The sequence below is a fragment of the Monodon monoceros genome, unplaced genomic scaffold (assembly GCF_005190385.1).
Source record: "Monodon monoceros isolate NGI ecotype Baffin Bay Population unplaced genomic scaffold, NGI_Narwhal_1 Super_Scaffold_12, whole genome shotgun sequence".
Lineage (NCBI taxonomy): Eukaryota > Metazoa > Chordata > Mammalia > Artiodactyla > Monodontidae > Monodon > Monodon monoceros.
Genome location: NW_021703768.1, coordinates 165,184,460 through 165,205,355, shown reverse-complemented (window position 1 = coordinate 165,205,355; position 20,896 = coordinate 165,184,460). Strand labels below are relative to the sequence as shown.

The following is a 20,896-nucleotide window of genomic DNA, read 5'->3' as shown; positions in this document are numbered from 1 at the left end:
CAGCGCGGCGGAGGCCGGAGGAACCGAGCCAGAGCCGGAGCCCGAGCGCGGCCGCCGCCTGCCGGGCCTCCCCTCGCCGCGGCCGGCCGCCGCGCTCCCGCCCGGGCGCCCAGCTATGTACTCCCCGTACTGCCTCACCCAGGTACCGGCCGCCGCCCCCGCGCGACCCGGGAGGGGAGCGGGCGCAGGAGGCCGGCCGGCGGCGCGGGCGGGAGGGCGGAGGGGGCGCGCGGCGGCTGGGGGGAGTGAGTCCGCGGGCGGCCGAGGGGTGCAAGCCGTACGGTGGGGAGTCCGGCCACGCGTGCGGGCGCCCCCGTGCGCGTGCGACCCTGGCCAGGAGGCAGACTCCTGTTGGGGGTTCCGGGGGCTGCCGGCTGCGTGCGTGGCGCTGCCCCTGTAGCGCGGAGCGGGAGTGCGTGTGTGTGTGTGTGTGTGTGTGTGTGTGTATGTATGTGTGTGTGCGCGCGCGCGCGCTCGACTGGGGTGCAGTGGGCAGCGGGACTCCCGCCGACCTGTGGGCGACTGTGGCGTGCACCCGGACAGCGTGGCCGCTGGCAGTGTTTGCGGGATGACAGAGTGGCAGGGGGTGGTCCCGAGGGCGCAGTGCGGGGACTGTGTCTGGCGGCGCTCCCTGGGGCGGGCGCAGCGGTTCCCGAGGGTGGCAGCGGCCGGCGTGCGTGGTGGTGGCCCCTGCGTGCCGCCGGGGTGCCCCGGGCGGGCCGAGCAGCCCGGGCGTCTCCCCAAAGTCTTTGTTCAGGCCTCACATGGGAGCGGGGCTAAGAAAATGGCGGGGCTCCCAAATTTCTGTGGGGCAGGGGAGGGGAGGGAGGGGCGGGCGGGCTGCCAGCCCTGGCCGCGCCTCTTCGCCGACCCTGGACGCCGCAGCCGCGGCGACCCCCCCCCCCCAAAAAAAAAAAAAACTTTCCTCGGCGCAAACTTTCCGGCCCCAGCCACCCCGGCTGCCGCTCGGTGAACCAGGCGGGTCTGGGGAATCCCATCCCGCTGCCCGGAGGCGGGAGGGGCTGGCGGGAGCCGCGGACACTGCCGACGGTGCTGGGGCCACGCCGCCGGGTCAGCCGCGGGCGCTATGCCGACCTTGGCGCGCTGCGAAAGCGCGTCCCGCCTCCAGCGAAGTTCCCTGCACCGCGCTCTGCAGGCGGCAAAGGCCCAGGGGATGCCTGCCTTGCCACCCCACCCTCTCCGGTGGTGGCTCCTGGCTCTGAGAGGGCACAGAAGCTGCCCAGAGCCCCACAGCGGCCCTGGTAGCGCTGTCTGCTGGGCCACGCTATAGCTGGCATCCCAGACTCCGCAGAGGCGACACCTGGGGGCTTCCTAGCCCTGCCTGCCAGCAGGGCCTGCGTTTGTGGGGGGAGTCTCTAGGCAAGGCCTGGGTCCTAATTGTCCCCTCTGCCAGTCTGAGCCTTGCCAGCTGTGTGCCAAGTGTGCCCAGGCTGGGAGTGGGAGTCCATGTGAATATGGCTGCTATGTGGGTGTAGTAATGGCGAGGGGCTAGAGGGTATGTCAGGGGTGTGTGTCAGCCCCCCGCGTAACATACAGAATGCCCACACCACACTCTCGTATCCACAGATGCAAGTGTGTGTGTGAGTCAATCTCGGGGGTCTGCTTGTGGTCCTGTGGATCAGCCGTGGGCAGCCCTGTGTGTATGGACACGTGTATGGCCCAGGGTGAGGGTCTTCCTGTATAGGATGTGAGTATGTGTTGGTGAGGTACACATGCGCACGTATGTATCACGGTGTGCATGCAGGTGTGAGCAGGCACTCTGGCCACTATGGCGGTGTGGGGGACCCCCATATCTGTGCCTCTGACTGGCCGGCCACCCATCTTGGGCCCCCGCATGACGACCCTACCCACCTAGCTGGGTCTGAGCTGTGGCTGCCTTTGGTGCCACATTTGGCTGGCTGATGTGGCTGGTATTCGGGGCCTAGTGGGACCAAGACCTCATGCTTGAGCGGCCCCTGGCCCACCAGCCGCCACCTCGGCTCCCTGGCCTACCCTCTTCCTCAGCCTGGGTGAGAACTTGGTTCTTCAGATGTCACAGACCTTGGGAAAGAAAATACCAGCTGATCCACTGGTGACAAGACTAGGGAGGGGCTGGGGCAGCCCCCAGACTCAGGGTGATGGCCAGCGCTTGGCTCTCTGACACCTTCGAAGGGAGCAAGGGCTCAGGCCTGAGTATGACAGGGCGTCGGGGGAGAGAAGGGGGCACGGACTCGCTAGATTGAGCCCCTCAGCTCTGGGCAGGAGGCTGCTGTTGGCTGGTCAGCAGGGTCCAGCCTTCCCCTCCTGACGGCCACATTTCTGGGAGCTAGTCTGTTTTTATAAATCTTTCTGCTTCCATAGTTTGCTCTGCCAGTTTCTGTCTTTTCCTCTATCTCTGTCTGCCCCTTTTCCATCCGTCTCTCTGTCCTATATCTTTGACTGTCCCTGTCTTTCCCTGTCTCTCTCTGATTCTGGTTCTGGCCCCATCTCTGCTCCCCCCCTCCCCCTGAGTCTCGGACTCTGTCTCTTCTCTGGCCTCTGTGTGTGTGTGTGTGTGTGTGTGTGTGGTGTGTGTGTCTCTCTTTCTCTCTCTCTTCTTTTTTTCAAACCAGAATTGGCTTCGATTTTAAAGTCAATAAATGATTGAGCAGGAACGAGCTTGGAGCAGCGGGGCCCTGGTGGGGAAAGGCACTGTGGGCGAGGGGGAAGGGCGGGTGTGGGGGGAAATCTCCTTCTGGAAAAAGCATCGAAATCCAGGGCGGCTGGGCGGGGTGCTTGCTGGAGCTGCTTGAGCCCACTGCAGCCATGGGCCTGAGTCCTCGGTGGAGGGGAAAGGGGTGGATGGATGGCCCCGCACCCCTAACAAACAGCGGCACACAGGATGTGGACACACACATACACCACCGCTGCCGCCAAGATGAGGACATGAACGACATGTTTATGCTGATGTCCAGGCACAGCAAGTTCGGCCATGGACAGACGAACTTACGGACACAGGAAACGGTGGACCTGTGTTCTCTCCCCACTGGCACATACACACAAACCCCTTGAGATGGGATATGTATATCGACATAAACGCATGGAGACACAGCGATACCGTCCAGACACATTCAAATACAGGCTGACTCAAGTGTGTGTTCACCCCCACACTTACACAGACCCAAGGGCACATACCTTTACACAGGACACAAGGCTGTTGGCTTACCTGGGTGTGTATACAGACATGCATGTTCACCGACATTACCCGCCACATGGCCCCACGGGAGCAGTGGAACGTTCACGTACCCTTGTTTCCACGCAGCCACATACACACTCCTTCAGGGGAGGGGAATGGACTGGGGCCTCCCTGATGCCCCCCCAGCTCTCTCCCTGGGTCTCTCTCCCCTCTGTCCCTGTGAAGCTGTTGCTCCCTGTCCCGGCACCAGCAGGGGCCTCCTTTTTATGGCACATTTTCTCTCTGGCTCTGGCCCTGCATGCTTCATGTCCGCTGCTGGGGTGGGAGGTGTGTGTGGCCACGAGCTGGGACAGAGTAGGCCATGCCTGGGGTTAGGTTGAGCTTGGACAGACTGAGCTCAGAGCCGAGGGCTCTGCTGAGTTAACATGGGGGCAAGAGGCTCCCCTCTCTCTGGGGGCTGGAGCCACGGGTCCTGGCCCAGCCAAGAATGTCTTGTGTGGCCTCAAGGGCTCCCAGGTGGAGCTGTGGGAGCAGAGGTTGAGTGTTAGGCTTTGCAAATAAGACAGCACAGGGTTTGAGCTCCAGCTCTGCATCTTAAATCCTGTGACCTGAAACACAGGACTTTCTTGGTCTGTAACATGGGCAATAAAAAAATAAATACGAATTAAAAAACAAAATGGGCAATAATAGTACCTACCTCTCATGCTGTGATTAGGTTCAGTGTCATGCCTGGCACACATAGCATGTGCTCAAGAAAAGGAATGACGTGTCATTTTGGTTATCATCATTAGGCCAGCCCCGGGGGGTAGGCTGCTTCAGAGGGATGGAAGCCAGGGTCAGGCACCTCCCAACCGTAGAAATGCAGATGGACTGTCTGGAGGAGGAAGCAAGAGAAGAGTTCGGAAGGGAAGAGGCCAGCTCGTGGCCCAGCGGTTTTCCTTTAGGTGGGGTCCTGTAGGCCAAGTAGGGGACGGCAGGGGTGCAAGGCGGGGAGAGGTGGTGGTAGGGGTAGGGGAGGGGGCAGGGAGAATGCCAAGGCCTGGGCTGCCCCGTGGGGACCAGATGCCATTCTTGGGGGCTCTGGCTGCCCTGGCCCTTTTCCTGACCTCGACCAGGCCCGCTTTGGGGCTGGGCTCTGAGGCCTTGTGCCAGAACGTGCAGGAGTGTCTGTGCACATGAGTGCCCAAATGTGAGTGGGGCAAAGAGCCTAGAGACCTGGGTGGGTCCCAGTGGTGACCTTAGAGATGTCTGCATGGCTCCAGAATCATTTCTGCATCTGCGTCAGGGCATTGTCACCTGGGACCACCATGGGGACAGGATGCATGTGTGGGACCCTACGTGGTCACTTGGCAGGGTCAAGTGGGCGTTTCAGGTATGTGCAGGGGGTGGGCATGCAGCTGTGGCTGACAGTGAAATCCCCCCCGCACTGACCACCTGCTTCTACTTCCAACCCGCTGGGAGCCTGGCCTTTTTGGTCTGCTTGGTTCCTGTCCTCTGCTCTTGAAGTGCAAGTGTGGGGTCTCACACTTTCCTCCAGCTGGACCGACAGAGGGTGAGGAGGCCCGGACAACCGTGCTTCCCTCCAACGCGGTGCTGAGGATGGGGCTCCTGTCCCTCCTAGCTGAGGTGGGAAAAAGGAGGGGGTGTCTGCACTTTCCTACCCCCAAAACCCTGGATGTGGAGGCGAAGGGGCCAGGGGAGACTCCCCGATTCGCATGTGTGTTCGTCGGCATGGTGAGCCTTAGAGCCACCATTTTCCCGAGGACGGCAGTGTGGCTGTGCGTGTGTGTGGGTCCCTTTCCAAATGTCCCTGTGTCTCCGGACGGTATGTCACTGGATGCGGCCTGGTGTCTCTGAGGGCCATTCCAAGCTCCGTCTCTGCGTATTCGGGTGACGGTGGGGTTGGTGGTGTGTGTCACCATGTGTGTCGGGATACCTGATGTGGTCTTTGTGTCACGGTGCCGCTGTGGTATGTCACTAAACAAATCGTCGAATCCTCTGGGTGTCTGATCGTCGTGACAAGCGTTGTATCCGTGTGCCTTACCGTGCATGGCGGCCTGTTGTGTTGACATACCTGTGTCAATGCGTGCGCCTATAGGTATCGCCCCCATGGCATTGTGCGTCCCGGGCTTGTCCCTGTGACCATCAATGTGTTTCACCACATGGGCCCCTCTCCCTGGCCTCCCTTGGCCTCTTGGCACCCTGTGAAGTGCCCACCATGGCGGCCAAGCTAGTGTCTGGGAGCAGGCTGGCTTCTTCGAGGCTTCCCATGAGGTCGGGCGGCCATGGTGGCCCTGCTGTGGGCCCCACCCGTGCCCCTGGCCCGGCATGGACAGAAGCCCGTTGTGTGGCGAGGTGCGGGTGTGTGTTTGGGCCGCCCACAGGCCTCCCTCTGTCTGCCCGGCGCACATTGATCTTGGCTTCTGCCTGTGTCCGTCCTGGCCTGGCCAGCTGGGGTGTCCGGCTGTCTCTGTGGGCCAGAGCCCACCGCCCCCTACCGTCCCCAGCGGCCAAGCCTGCCCCAGGTCCCACACCTCCGTGCCGCCCGCTGTCCCTCCGAGGCCCTGAGAGCGCGGATTTGGAAACTGAGGCCCCCTGCCTGCTCCCCCGCCCCCCTCTCCTTCCTCCCTCTCTCTCCCCCCCTCCCGCTCCCTCGCTCCCTCTCTCTCTCTCCTCCTGCCAAACGCATCTTGGCTCCGTCTGAATATCTCTCCTCCTCGATTTTTGGCTCCAGCTCTGGGCGCGTTCACTAAAAGAAGGGCTAGCTCCCCCCTTCCCCGCCCCCCTTCCTTGCTGCCTCCCCCCCCTCTGGAGGAGCCCCTCTGAGGGCGGGAGTGGCCGCGTGCAGGGGCCTGGGCCCCCAAGCGGGCTTGGCCAAGGGGGCACAGGCCTGGTGGGCGAGGGGGCTGGGTGGACTGGGCCTGGCAGCCCGAGAGAGCGGTGGCCGGGGTGACCATGCTGCCCGGCTGGGCGGGCGGCCGGGTGGGGAGGGGTCGGGGGCACGGAGCTGGGGTGTCTGGCTTCTGGTGGGGCTGGCAGGCCTCTGTGAGGCGCAGCTGTGCCCAGAACGCCAAGCTGCGTTTGCCATCACTACCGATGTGGCTGCGCCAGCGGGGAGGGGGAGGCGGGTGGCGGGCACTGCGGCGCTCCATAGCCAATCGGAAGCCGGGGTTGCACTGGGGAGCTCTCCCCCCACTGGGCCCCACCCTGAGGGAAGCTGGGGTTGGTGTCCAGCAGTGGGTAGGGGGCAATGCCACCACCGCCGCCGAGGACCCTGCCCCCTTGGTTGAAAGCTCGGGGCCAGCCTTCCTGGCACAGATGGGGCAAGGGCGGGGGGTGGGGGGTGGGGTCTGTGCCCACCTGAATCTTCAGGAGCCTAGCTGGAGTAAGGGGCAGCTCAGAGGCGCACCCCACCCCCTCGGCCCCAGGAAGCGGCTTTCAGTCCGGGGCAGCCAGGAGCTGGGGGTGGGGGCCGAATCATCCAGGAGGGTCCGTCCAAATGTCGGCTTCAGTAGAATCATCTCGGGGGTTTATTCCGGGTCCATCTCACACAAAGTCGCACACTCTCATTGGCACACACAGGCACAAAGAATCACGCTGTCACACAGGCACGGCACACCCTGGCACAGCACACAGACAGGAGCACACAGACACAGGCGTTCCCACACAGAGGCTCGCCTTCGCGCCCAGACACCTAGGGATGCCCGCCACACTGAACACAGAGGCTCGTGCTACACACGCAGGGACACACATGTGGGTGCAGACCCTGGGGCACACATGGTCACACGGTAACACACCGTGAGACACACAGCACAGACACAGGCACTGCCACCGCCCAACACACAGGAGCTCACGGCCCCACAGACACGTGGTGAGAAGCACACGGCACATGCACACGGTGACATTGTCAGACACATGGTGATACACACACACCTGGCGATGTCTGGAAGCATTTGGTTGTCACACTTGGAGGGGGGTTTGCCACTGGCACCTAGTGGGTGGAAGCCAGGGATGCTGCCCAATACCCCACAGTGCACAGGATGGCCCCAACCACACATAATGATCCAGCCCCCAATGTCAACAGTTACACACATGGGCCCAGCTAACCCCTGACACCCACTGCGTGCGCACGCACACACACACACACACGGACAAGAGTCCAGCTGACACAGTATCTCAGTGTCTTGCTTACTAGGACCCATGTTTTGTCACAAATGCAGGGCCCCCCACCTCTCACACACACACACAAGCCCAGGTGCAGATGGTGTGGCATGTACACAATCCCATGTTGCTCCAGCACACAGGGACGAGGGTCACACCCACACACCCATTCACACCTGGGCCACACCTGGCCCTGCTTGGAAATGGCACCTGAGAGGCGAGACCTGCCCTCCTTGTACCTCCCCTCTACTTGCTGGCCCTGCTGGCTGTCTTTGAGCTGCAGATCCAACCACCCCAGCCTCTCCTGAGGGAACTGGGAGCTCTGAGTCCCTGTGCTGGTTTGTAGAGGCCTGGGGGATACTCCTGGGAGGCCACATGCCCACCCATGCCCAGGAGACCCGGGCCCTCTGGGCCTAGCGGCTAGGGGCCCCCGTCTCACAGTCTTGCTTCTGGCAGCCATCGAGACCGTCCAGGATGGAGGCGAGGCTGACCTCTGAGACTCTTTTCCTCCGTGTGGTTGTCTCATTAATCCTCTGGCCGTTGACTCCTCATTTCTGGCTCTGGAGAAATACGACTGGTGGAATCATACAGGAAGAAAGCGTTTTGTGGGATAATAAGTGAATGAGCGTTTGTCCTAAAATTCACAGCAATGGCTAAAGTGTGCTGTGTGCTCGCTGTGTCTCGACCTGTGCTAAGTGCCTTCCTAGCTTGTCTCCCTGAATCCTTCCACATGAGGCGGGTGTGGCAAGGGTTAGCATGTGCCCATGTGTGTGTCTGACAGTATATTAGGGCAGGGTTTCTCCACTTTGGCACTGTTGGCATTTGGGACATTTGGACATTATTAGGGGAATGGGGCCTCTGAGCCAACTTCCTGGGTTTGAATCCTGGCTCTGCTACTCACTAGCTGTGTGACCTGGGCAAGTTGCTCGACTTCTCTGGGCCTCAGTTTCCTCTCACAGGGTTGTGGTAAGGATCAGAAAGGAGTTGGCTTATCCAGAGTCCTTTAAAACAGTGCCTGATGTGAAGTAAGTGCTTGATTTTATAGATGAAAAACTGAGACTCAGAGAAGCAGCACCCTGGGACAAGGCCAAGGGCTAGAAAGTGGTGGAGCCTGAGCCTCTTCTCTGATTGCCACCATCCTAAATCCTACTGATGGGACAAAAATGCAGCTTATTCTCTGGCCTTTACCAAATTTCGGAGTGGGCCTCTAGGCCTCCATACCCCCATTTGAAGTATGTCCCTGCTGTTGGCCCTTGAACCGTCCTTACTGCTCTGACCTTCAGATCTTTTTCTGTCCAGGGCTCAGAATGAGAGTGGATGGTTATCTCATCCCCTCTGCACACCCACTGGCCAGGCTTGCCCTCACCTTCCTGGCAGGGCCCAACACCCTCTCCCACACATTGCTGGGCACCTAGCCGAAGCCCTCGTGCTGGGGGTGCAGCCAGGGACCTGTGCATTCCTTCCACAAATATTTGTTAAGCACCTCCTGGGTGCCAGGGCCTGTTCTAGGCCCTGGGGGCTCGGCGAGGAGCAAAATCAGTGGAGGTGCCAGCCCCGGTGAGAGGGTAGACCGTGAACCCGATAAACAAGGGAGGGTCCAGCACTTGAGACAGCGCTGGGTGTTATGGGGAAAAGAGAACAGTAGGGTCCTCGGAAGTGCTGGGCAGCTGTGGTTTTAGCAGAGGTGGTCTGGGAGGCCTCGGCTCGGTGTTGACTTTCAACTCTGTTGCTCTACCACAGCTCAAGTGCGGCCTCCCAGGCCCTTTGCCCTCTGCAAGGGGGCGCGGTGCAGAGGTCAGGGGTACGTGACTTAGCATGGTTGCCCCCACCGTCTGCCCGGAGCGCACAGCCTGTTGTTGCTGCTGTCTGAGGTCATCCATGAGCCGTACTTGTGGATATGCCGTATGCTGCCCGCCTAAGACCTGGGGACAAGATGGCCGGCGCCTCTTCTCTACAGAAACTGGGCGTCAATGGGCACCGGGCACTCTCAACTGTGCCGCTCTGAGCTGGGGGGTGGGGCTGGGGCAGCTGGTGGCCCGGAGTGGCACTTCCACCTGGGCCCCTCAATTTAGCTCCCTTGGGGCGGGTCCAGTTTATTTTTACCCCAGCCTGTCACCCTGGCAGTGCCAGGCCGTGCCATCTTTGTAGGGTCTTGGGGACCTGGCTTTGTCTGCCGGACCCCCGATTTCCAACTAGGTCCCCATCTCCCTCCACCCCCAGAACTCCAGGTGTGAGGGCTCTGGGCTGGGGCTAGTGGGGTAGGCACTGCTGGCTGGCAACCATCGTGCCCAGCCTGGTGGCATTTGGTTTGGCACCCTGCCTGCCCCCCACCCCCACCCCATGCCTGGGCAGAGCCGAGCGGCTGCTGCTGCCAGTCTCCATCTTGAAGCTTGGAGTGGGGGTGGGGGAACGCTGGGCACCTCCCGGCCCCCTGCCCGCCCCGTGCCACCTGGGACTTGTCCCCCATGCCTACTCCTTGGAAGGGCCCGGGCTGCTTTTCCCGCTGCCCCTTTGCATCCTGGAGCTCGGCGAGGATGCCCGCCTGGCTTCCATCTTCCCTGCTCGCTTCCTCGCTCTCTCGCCTGCTTCCCTGTAATGGCTCACCATTTTTGGCATCTCCTCCCCCTCCCCCTCCCATAGGCGCCAACCTCACTTCCAAACCCGCCATTGCTGGCTCTCTGGCCTCTGCTGCCTGGGGCTGGGACCCTGGAAGAGAGAGTTTGGGGGGCCGAGCATATGGGCATGAGGGGGGCTTTCTGGGTGCTTGTGTGAGTGTGTGTCTGGAGGGGGAAACATGCTTCGAGCCAGCTCGTGCAACCAGCCTCGAGGTTGGCAGAGCTGGGCTGCAGGAAGGGGGTGGCGGAGAAGTGCAGACTCTCCCATTTCTGACCGGCCCCGGGGCTTCGTGTCAGCCTCTGGGCCACTGGGAGACCAGGTGGGCATTTCTGTGCAAGCCGGGGGTCTGGACTGGGAAAAGCAAGGCTTCATTTGTAGGGTGCTCCAACCCTTCCTCCCCCAAGTCACCCCCGTCCCCAGGATTTCAAGTTTTCTGTTCCCCCCGTCCAGAGCCAGGGGTGGGGGAATCAAGCCCCACTTTGGGCACTCGTGCCCCCAGAGGGACAAGGGACTTCGGAGGAACCGGTTTACTGCCCCCCCCCCCAACCCCAGCTCGCTGCCCGCCTCTCTCGGCACTAAACAAAGTTTGCTAAGTAACTTCAAATGTTATTTGAGGACGGCCTGGCCTCAGCCCAAGGCGGCCCTGTGGAAACTTGTTTTTCGCTGCCGAGGCTGCAAGTATCAAAGACACACTTTCGGGGGTGGGGTGGGGGTGGGGGGGTGCTTCGACGCTTCTCCCCTCTCTCTGGCAGGGGCTGGCCCTGAACGGACACATAGACACACAGAGGCCCGCACCGGCAGAGGGACACACACATCATGCTGTAGCTTGCGACACCAGACACATGACAGGCAAGGACCATAGCGCTCACTGATAACACACACAACACACACATACTGACACACCCAGGGGGGAGGGAAGGGTTTGGAGTGTGCTGCCCCCAGCCCACAGGCCCTGGGGTTTTTCCAGCTGGTGAGGTTTTTCCACACTGGGAAAGTGCATGGCCACGAAGCCTGGAGTCCTGCATTCTCAGGTCTCGTGGGCATGAGTGGGTGCTCAGATGGGTCCCCTCCCCTTTCTCAGCCTCAGTTTCTCCAACTGTAGAAGGAGGCGCTGGGCCCAGAGGGTGTGAGAAGCAGAATCCCACACTGATGAGAAGAGTGCCTGGGTTGGAATCATTGAAGGGAGGAGTGAGTCCCTAATAGCGGGGTCTGAGCATGAGGCGTGGGGTACAAGCAGTGCTCATAGGTGTCATCTGGCATTTCTGCAAACCTGATGGGTGTCCACCCTGACTGGAGACCCCGACCCCAAGCAACTCTAGGTTTGCCAGTTCCCAGGGAGGTCTCTGTTTTTCTCCCCGCTCCCTCCATTTCTCTCCTGGCTTTTCTTGATCTTTCCCTAAATCCCTCCTTCTCTGGGTCTCCACCAGCCCTGCCCAGGCCTGGAGCTCAGGGAAATCGTGGGAAACAGGCTTGGGGTGTGTGTCCCTCACTGAAGCCAGACAGGCCTGGGGTCCTCCATGCCCTGAGGTCCCTGATGAGCCTCCTGGAGTTCCCCAAACTCAGGCAAGAAGATGGGGGGTGGACATCTGAGCTGACACAGTGTGGGAGGGGGAAGATCCATCACAGGGTCCCTCTGAACCATCCCCTCCTGAGGTTTGTAAGCAGATGGGATCCCGCTGGACAATAGAAAGCCCAAGGCTGGACAGGACACTGGACTGACCCGCCCCCAGGCCCTGAGAGCCTCCCCATCTCACTGTCAGCCAGACCCTCACTGAGATAGGTTTATGGGGGTCCCCTGGTCCCAGCCCCACACACCGCTTCATCTCCACTCACAGTCGGTACCCGCAACACCCCGCCACCCGCAGTCTGTCGCGCAGTGACAGCCTGTCACAGGCACCGCCGCACACCGGCACAATCTGTCGTCCACGCACAGTCTCACACACAACCTGTCACACACACGCACACACACACAGCGGCACAGTCACACACACAGCCAGCCTCACGCGATCACACCAAGCGTCACAGCTTGTCACAGCCATAGACTCCTCACAATAAAAATAACAGCTACCAACTCCCGAGCAATTATGCCTGGGCAGTGGGTGGGCGGGTGCACGTGACCTCCTGTAACCCTCTCAGCATGAGGCAGGTATGAGTAACCTGTTTTACAGATGAGGAAACAGGCCGGAAGGTCACGTGCCAAGGTCATGAGGCTAGAAGTGGGGTGGCAGGAATTACTCAGCCAGGCCCCCAGGGGCAAGCGACATTTAAACAGATCTCACTGCTTTTCAACCCACTCCTATCCATCTGAGACTCCCCTTTCTGCCCCCCCCATGGGAGTTCCCTTCCCATTCCCCAGATGGGAAAAACTGAGGTTCTAAGCAGCCCAGCCAAGAAACAGGGGAAGGGGCCTCCTGGCCCCTTGCGTAAGAGGGCTCACACTGTCTGCCTTCACCTGAGGAAATGTGAGCCATGCCCTCCAGCCCAAATGTTACTTTGCTCCTTTTGGACCGCGGTGGCTGCAGCCTGCGGTTCTGCTGGATTCCATATGTAGGAGCCTTTGGCTGGGGCCAGGGTTCTGGAAGGCAGAGAAGTCCTGGGTCTTCAAAACCTCCGTCTCCATCCACAGTGGGGTGGGAGTGGCAAGCCGTAGGCTGCCAGGCAAGTCCCTCGGCCCAAGCCATGCCCGGGAGACTCGGGCTGCCCTGTACCCCTACTCCCCAGGGCCCTCCGCATTCCAGGGCGCTTCCTCCTCCTCTGCAGCTCGCTTTCCCCTTCTTTGTTCCACCACCCCCACCCCACCCCCGCCCCGCTCCCCGGGGCTTCCCCCATTAGCGCTGCCACGGCCAAAACCAACACCGCTCCAACGACATCCCGCTGAGACCCGCCGGGCGGCGGGCGGGCCCTGCCCCCTGGCCCGCTCAGGGGCCAAATCCTGGCTCGGCTTGGCGGCGACGGCGGCCCCGGCGCACGTGGCTACCCTTAGGGCAAGCACATGCGCACACCCCGGCGCATCGGCCCCGACGGGGCACCCGGGCGGGCGCAATCCCAGGTCCAAAGCCCCAGCGGACACTCGGCCGCGCGCACGCACTGCACGTAAGCACGCTCCTGCACAGGGGCTCAGACCCCGGTCGCCAGAGTGCCCTAGCCAGGCGCCCCCGACCGGGATCCCAGGCACCGCCAGCTTATACGCATACACTGGCTTAACGCCCCAATGGGACTGCTGGGAGCACACCCCCCCCATAAATAATACCCTTTCCCAACCTCAGATGGGGTCGCGGCGCGCGCGGGTGCGCGCGCACACATACACACATACACACACACACACAACACACACACCCATGCGCTCTTGCTTGCATCCTCACCGAGGTTCTGAGCGCTGGTACTGCCCTGCGTCCCCACGGGGGTCCCGGGCTTAGGTGAGCCTGCAGGAACTGCCGGTGCCCACGCATGTGGCTCCAGGCCCACGCGGGCACACACCTCCCCAGTCTGCACACGCGTGTATTTCACGTGAGCTGCACACCTGCCAGGCCGCCCAGGGCACCTGGCTGCAAAACCGCATTCAGGTTTTGGGGGAGGGGACTGGGAATCGGAGGCCTAATTCCCACCGCCCCCATCTCTCTTAGAACACCCGCCTCCCCAAATGTCCCTGGGGTGCAGGTGAGACGCCCCAGAACTGTTGCCCAGTGGCGCCCCTGCATGTGCTATATTTATATTGGAAATGTGTACCTTTATATATATTTCTTATATGTAAGAACCTCCCCCCATTCCCGCTCCACGTTTATACTTGGGTTTTACCATCCCTATTCGGCTTCTTCCCAAACCTGCAAAAAACCCCATTTCTCCAAGCAGGGACGTGGGGCGAGGCAGGAGCAGCCTCCCCCCTTCCCACTGTGGACGCCCCTCGTTCTTAAAGGCTAGGGACCCCCTTCCCACGAAAGGCCGAGCTACATCACCGAATCCCCAAGCCCTCCCCGAAACACAATCGCGGGGGTGGGTGCTGGTGGCGAGACATTGCTTTTTGGTGTGTTTGCTGTTGCTGCTTAAATTAATCCTGAGTGACGGCCTGCAATTCCTCTCCACAAAGAGGCCATTTAATGCCCCCCCCCTTCTCGGGCGAAACTTCCATTTGCCCCCCTGAGTCCAGCTTGGCAGCTCAGGCCGCGCGCTACCAGCCCTCCTGGACTTTCCCTCAGGTGCGCCCGGGGCTTGGAGGCGGGTTCCCTGTGAGCACCGTGGACCTCAGGAGCGAGTGTGGGTGGGTTTTGGAGGGATGGGAGATGTCTTAAAATAGAAGCGCCTCGCTGAACGGAGGTGGGGGGAGGGCGTCCCAAGACTCCCTAGACGGCCCCACTGCCCAACCAAAGCGCTCCGGATGCCCCCGCCCGCCGAAGAAAGAGCAACTTCCGTGCCTTCTCCAGAGCGCCCCGAGGGGAGGATCCAGACCGTCCCCCACGTCGCCCTGAAGCCCCCCAGTCCGCGTGTGTTTGTGGAAATTCCGGCAGAGCCGTGCAGCGGGTGCCCGGTGCCCGTGTGCTAGCCCCAGCGTATGCCCCTCGCCAGGCTCCCGCCTCCTGCGACTCCTTTCATTGTCACCTCCCGGGTATTCTTTTCGTGCGTGACATTTCCCCGACCCGCTGCAATTGGCTCACGCTTGGCTTGGGGGGCAACATAGGTGGGTGAGGGTCGTGGCGAGGCCTCCCCTGGGCTCAGGCAAGGGGAGGGCTGGGTGTTTTCCACGCGCAGAACTTGGGTGCTGACTGTCGTTGTCACTTGCAACGCGCACCACAGGGTAGAAGGGGACAGCATAGCCGTCCAAGGTGCGGACGGCCGGGACCCGAGGGCGTTTGAGGGCCAGTGCTTAGAGTCGGGCGTGCGCGTGCGCCGAGGCGAAAAGGCGGGAAGTGGTGCGTTGAAGCCCCGGATGTGGAAAGCGCCTGTGGCACAAGGTTGTGTCGCTCGGCAGGCGGAACGGCTCCAGGCGTTGAATGAGGAGTGAGGACCCCACTGCCCCCGCGGGCAGGTGAGGGGAAACCGGGAATGGGTGTGAAGGAGCAGCGGCGACAGGCGAGGCCTAGGGCCGTTTGCGTTCGCAGCCAGAAGCACCAGAATGATGCCAACTAGACCCCGAGGGGGTCTGTGGCGGCCTTTCGGACCCCGCACTGCGCAGGCGCGCCTCCCCCTAGCCCCGTTGCGGCCCAACCCCTCCCCGCGACCCCGCAAAAAGTAACCCGGTGCGGGCGTCGAGGGCCGGCCTGGTTCGCGTTCTGGGACATTCGCCATTTGCAGCACCAGAGGCCTGCGCCAGAAGGGGCTCAAATGGCGGCGTTTTGGCCTCGAGGCGGGTTCGGTCCCTTCACCAGGTGCGCGACGTGGGGTTCCGGGCCGCCGTTTCCTCATTGTCCCTCCTCCTGTGCCATCTTGATACCCGACAGGGGATAACGAGAGGGCTTTGGGGAGAATGCGATGTTAATGATTCCTGTTCTTTGGCTGCTCGAGGGACTTTTTGAGCTTAACTGCCCCAGAATCTTGAGGGCAACTTTCGGGCGTCCTTACGGAGAGAATCCCTCGTACGCGTCTCGGCCTCCAGACCCCTAGCCTCGGAAGAGCCTCCCCATTTCTCCCCAAGTCGCCTCTTTTTTTAATGTGTGAATAAGGGCGGGGAAATTTACCAGGGGAGCATTTTGTTTGTTTCAAGGGTTGGCTGGGTTTGGGGGCGTTTGGCCTCCAGCGAGCACAGGGAAGAAATGTGACTAAGTGTTAGAAAATGCGCTTTCCCTTTCCCTCTTTTCCGCCCTCAGGCCGCGGGAGTTGCGCAGCTTCTAAGAACCTTTATAAAAAATTTCCCCCTCAGATATCCTCTGATCGACACCGCCTTCCCTCGGCGCTGACTTCTTGAATTTGGGGCGCGCTAAGGCCTCTCCACCCATTGCTTCCAGCCATTTTGCAGCACTTCTGGGCAGGCCGGGGGAGAGGATGGAAAAGAGGAAAAAGAACGTGTGCGCCGAGTGGATCCGACTTAACCTGTTGGAGAGGGAAGCTAGTGTCCGGAAGGCGTCCCCCGCAGTCTACCCCTGGAGCTCGAGCAGCCCCCGGGCGTTCAGAGAAAGCACTCAGGGGCCTCCCGATCTGCCCCTCCGAAGCCAGTCATAAACCCGACTTCTCATCGCCCGAATTACTTAAGGGCGCTTTGATGGTGTTAGGTCCTTTTCCTTTCCCACGTGCGGATGACTCAGCCCGCTCCAGCTGCGACTGGGGAGGTGACCCGGGGCAGCGGTTGACACGGCGCTCGGCACCCTCGATGGGATGGGAGGCGCCCCATCCCAGTCGCACTCACTCCCCTCAGGCTCCCAGACCACACTTAGCTCCCCTTTTCCCCCCTTTATTTTTCGGGTCATCTTTTCCCTCTTCTTTAAAAAAATTATTTTAAAAATTGTAAGGAGTTTTTGTACTTTTTTTTTCCTTAACGTGAGACAGAGGCTGTTTAATGGAAACAGGCATTTTAAAAAAAAGAAAGGAAAAAATACATGTCGGCTGTCCGTGGAGCTCGAGCCTCGCCTGCTTGGCGACTGAGCTTTTGGTCGCCGGTTCCCTGGTAGAACCGGCATGGGGCACCTGGGATCTCTGCCCGTGAAAAGGCGCTATAGAAATACGAGGAATTATTATGATTTTAATAAAATTGTGTCTCATTTAGGAGCGCGCTTCTGCACTGCCTCTGTCGTCGGAGCCCGGGTTTGCCACCGCAAAGTCTGTAATCAGAGAAAAATACCAGCTTTGTTGAGGGTTAGAATATATCATTGGCTAATGTGTGCGGTTTTTTTTTTAATAATTCTAAGCATTGGAATAATTAAAGAGTGAGAAATAATTCGTCTCTCCTCTCCCCTCGGTATTGTCTTATTTAAGGGTGGAAAGCGCACTTTTAGGCAAAGCTAGTTAGTTTTAATGCGGGCTTTATTTCTCAATCGCCTTCCCTCCGCTCCGGTTTGATTCGCAAATCCCCAAACTGGCACAAGCCGGGAAACTTGCCGCGGCGGCCGTTCTTCTCCCGGAGTTGGAGGCTCGCTTTCCTTTTTTCCCCCCTCTTTCAGAGACAACCCTCTCTTCTTCCCTCCCCTGCCTCTGGGCCCTGACCCACTGCCTGGTTTTCGCTAGAGCGATTTAAAAAAGAAAGAAAGGAAGAAAGGAGCCGGGCTCTGGTACCCCCGTGCCAGCCGAGGGCGCGTTTCCCTGGCGGCCGGCTGGTGGGAGAGTCAAACCCGGTGGCTGGCGGGTGTGGGGTCTCAGATGCACAGTCTCGCCGCCTACCCTGCACCCCCCACCCCCCCAAAAAGAGGATCAAGTAATCCAGTATTTCTAAAGATCGAAGCCTCAGAGAGCTCAGATCCCTTGTCATATTTTAAATTAAGCTAAACAGTTCTTTCTTCCCAGCCTCATATGCAATAGGAAGAGAAAATTCGGTCCTCGAGAGCCTGCCTTGGCAGCCCCGTGCCCTTGGTAGGGGAGAGAGCTGTCTACTTGGGCTGGGGCTGGCATCCAGCCCCAGGATGGTGCCACTACCCACAGGGCCTAGATTTGGGGCAGGAGAGAAGGGTCCAGGGCCAGTGGTGGGCACAGCCTAGGGAGATGTAGGAACAGAAGAAGAAACATTTCATCAGGGCTGCAGAGGTTTGCTTCAGGCTGGTGGGAGGCTGAGCCACTGTCCTGGTCATTCCCCCAGGTGTGGGGTGGACGGGCTTGAAGGGAAAAGAGGCTTTGGTGGTGCTTGGGGAAGATGCAGCTCCTGTGAGAAAAGAAAGGGGAAAGAGGGCAAGAAATTGAGGGTAGGGGCTTGTGCCCCAGGCACCAGTGGCTGTGCAGTGGCTTCGCATTGCAATGGGAGTTATTTATTTGCTTCAGGTGTTTTTAATTAAATGGGTTCCTGTTTTATTTACCTTGTTATTCGGTGCTTAGACTTTCCAGCGATCCCTTGCATTCTTTTTTTTTTTTTTTTTTTTTTTTTTTTACATAAGCAGAAACTTTTTTCTCCCCTTGGAAAGATATTGTGGGAGGTATTTTGCCTTCAGTGCTTTCTCTTTCCTGCTTTTTTTAAAATTTAATTTTAAAATTTTAAAGTAAATTTAGTGCGAGTGAAAGTGAGGGGGGAGCCAGCTGGGGCTGGAGCCAGGGAAAGAGGGAGGCAGATGCAGCAGAGTTGGGCCTCCCTTCCCGCGGCAGCTCCACCCCAGGACCCCCTCACTCTCTAGGCCCCCTTCTGCCACTGCTACTCCCTTCCTCTCCCTGCAAGGCTCTTTTGGACAGGGACGAGGGGAGCCTGTCCTGTTGCGTGCTCATTCACCCTTCAGGAACCCCTGCCTCTGCAGAGCCACTTTTCCCTCATGACCACCTAATATCAGGGCCCCCCCAGTCCCTGCCTGCTTACTCCCGTCAGTCAGCTTTCAGCTCGGTGGGCCCAGTTTGTCTCCCACACTTGCCCTGCTTGTCCACTAACCCCGCTGCGTAGTTGGTTGCCCTGTTGATGGGATCAGAGTTGGGCAAGCACAGAGAGAGACGGACAGACAGACAGAGGCGCAGAAACCCGTCTGCAGCAGTGAGGATTCAAGCGGCTTCTTTTCACTATGAATTTTTGTGGTCAAATGAGTAGTGCACTTGGCTCTGTAACGTGCGTGTATACATAGGTGCTCAAATTTGAGGCTGCTGGTGTGGGCAGGAGCTATTTCTAAGGCATATGAATTATGAGGACTGTGTAGTTGAAAAACTCAAGGCCCCTTGAGCGGCGCTGAAAATGTTCTATTTCTTAATCTGGGTGGAGGTACACAGGTGTGTTCACTTTGTGAAAATGTATCGAGTGGAAGACTTAGAACTGTGTGCCTTCTTTCTGTGTGCCACACTTCAGTTAAAAAGTTTATTTTTTAAAAAGGAAGGCACAGCCTCAAAAGTAAAGGCCGAGGGTTACAAAATAATAATAATAATTATTATTATTTAAATAAGAAAGTTCTCCAGCCTGCATTGCTCAGGCCTCTCCACTAAGGAATGGTGGGAGGGCTTGTAAAAATTAGTGGGCTGATAAAAAACCTCTCAGGCATGTGGCCCATGAGGCTTCCTTCCTCCACATGTGCGGAGTGCCTGGAAACCACCTGCAGACATAGGTTTAGCTGTAGGATTTTAACATCTCAGGACCAAAGGATAGAAATTGGTAAGGAAGAAGTTACATGCCAATTACATTTTGCTCTCAACATCTGGAAAGCAAAATTGCAGCTGTTCTCCCCCTCCCCATTACCACCTCTTCTTTTTTTTCTGCACACTTAAATTTTTTGTACTTGTGCCATTCGTACTTCGGTTTTCTGCACTGTTAAAACATTTTCACGGCTCTGACGAAATCAAATTGTTGGGTTTGGGCTTTTAAAAAAAATGTGTATGTATATGTATGTATCTTACAGTCTGACAGTATAATTTTTTGGAGCGATTTATTTGAACAGGCCCGCAATCAGTTGATAATCCCCTTCCTTTTCTTTCCCCTTCTTGGCCTTTCCAGCACCATTCAGGCCAGAAGCTTGAGGGAGAACGCTTGGCCGCTCTTGCCTCTGCTCCTTTGGGCAGGTACTGACAGCTTCGCCCTCCACGGCCCTTCTGCGGTGTTTTTGTTTTCCCTTCGCCCCCCAAAAATATTTGAACCAAAAAGCCTCTTTTTTTTTTTCCTCCACCCACAGCAAACTGAAAGGGCTAGTGAACCGTGATTCAACAGAGCGAGGGCGCCTCTTTTCTTCCTTAGCATTAATTAACTCAAGTTCGTTAGGACGTTGGGTCTGTCGCCCACAGTTTTCTCTTGTGTGTGCTGAATCGGGTCATAGAGGGAGACTTCCCATGCAAACAGTTTGTGTTGGAGCTGGAGGACACAGAGGGGGAGAGAGGGTAAGAAAGAAAGGGAGCCAGTGAGGGACGGATTGTGGCCGAGGGGTGGGCATGGTCCTAAGCTCTGGGCACCCTGGTGCCAGCCTCCGAAGGGGCTAGACACCGGGGGAATAAGGATTCTCGGGTTTCCTTGGCAATGATCCTGATAATAAAATAGTTGGGGAGAACAATGCATTTTGAGGGATTGAAAAATGTCTTCCTTCCAACTCCTAAAACTGTACATTTGGGGGAAGCCGCTTGCTTGGACAGGGCCCATCCAGCTCCCCTGAGCCCTCGAGCAGTGAAAACCTCGGGCTCTTCCCATCCTGGCCACCGGCTCTCTGCCCCAGGCTCTGGGCACTGCCTGTTGCCACAGCAACTGCAAGAAAGAGGTTCTCTCTGGGTCTAGGGGAGTGCAGACCAGGCAGAGGGCACCCGGAGCTCAGAGAAACTCTCCTCTTGCCCTGGCCCTTCTCTCCTGTGGCAGGGGGAATAGACCTGGCAAAGCAAGGGGGTGTCAAAACATCCTGACGGAACTCTTGGAGCTCATGAAAAGGACTTGGGAAGGCCACAGGAATTGTCTCCAAAGTGCAGGGCGAGTGGTGGGGAGAGGGGAGAGGACCATCTTCCCTGGAGGATCCCCAAGCATTTTCTGGGGTCAGTAGTTGGCAGCCGGGCCTTGGGCGAGAGTTTTCAACATTTTGTTGTTTGCTCTGGCCTCCTCTCTTGCCCTCCAGATATTTTCTCAATGCGCTGGGCACAGACCTCATCTTCACCTGCTAGTCTCCCCTTACCATGCGTTTTGTCAGTTTTTCTTTAGAGAAAGTTGTGAAGTTGGCTTGTGGGGTTCTTCCTTCTTCCCGGACCCTTGACCACCATGGAGTGACACTTCCCAGACCGACCTGGTGGGTGAGGCTCAGGCTTCGCACTGCCCTTGCCCCTTGAAGCCCTTGGCTGTCATCTATCCTGTGCGTTGGTTCGTTCTGACCTTCGGAGGGTCCCATCCTCACAGAGCTCCCTGAATGGACGACCGGGCTCTGACTTTCCCGGCTTTTACTT

The 20,896-nt window shown here is 58.8% G+C and overlaps 1 protein-coding gene across 3 annotated transcripts in view; it reads left to right on the top strand.

Annotated features, from left to right (window-relative positions):
• The first annotated feature begins 30 nt into the window (after positions 1 to 30).
• Positions 31 to 20,896, top strand: part of NFIX (nuclear factor I X) — a 96,487-nt gene continuing 75,621 nt past the window's right edge. For all 3 annotated transcript variants that reach the window (XM_029216304.1, XM_029216303.1, XM_029216306.1), the window contains exon 1: positions 31 to 142. In XM_029216304.1, coding sequence (XP_029072137.1) covers positions 116 to 142 — 27 coding nt within the window. In that variant the 5' untranslated portion in view covers positions 31 to 115. The remainder of the gene's footprint in view (positions 143 to 20,896) is intronic.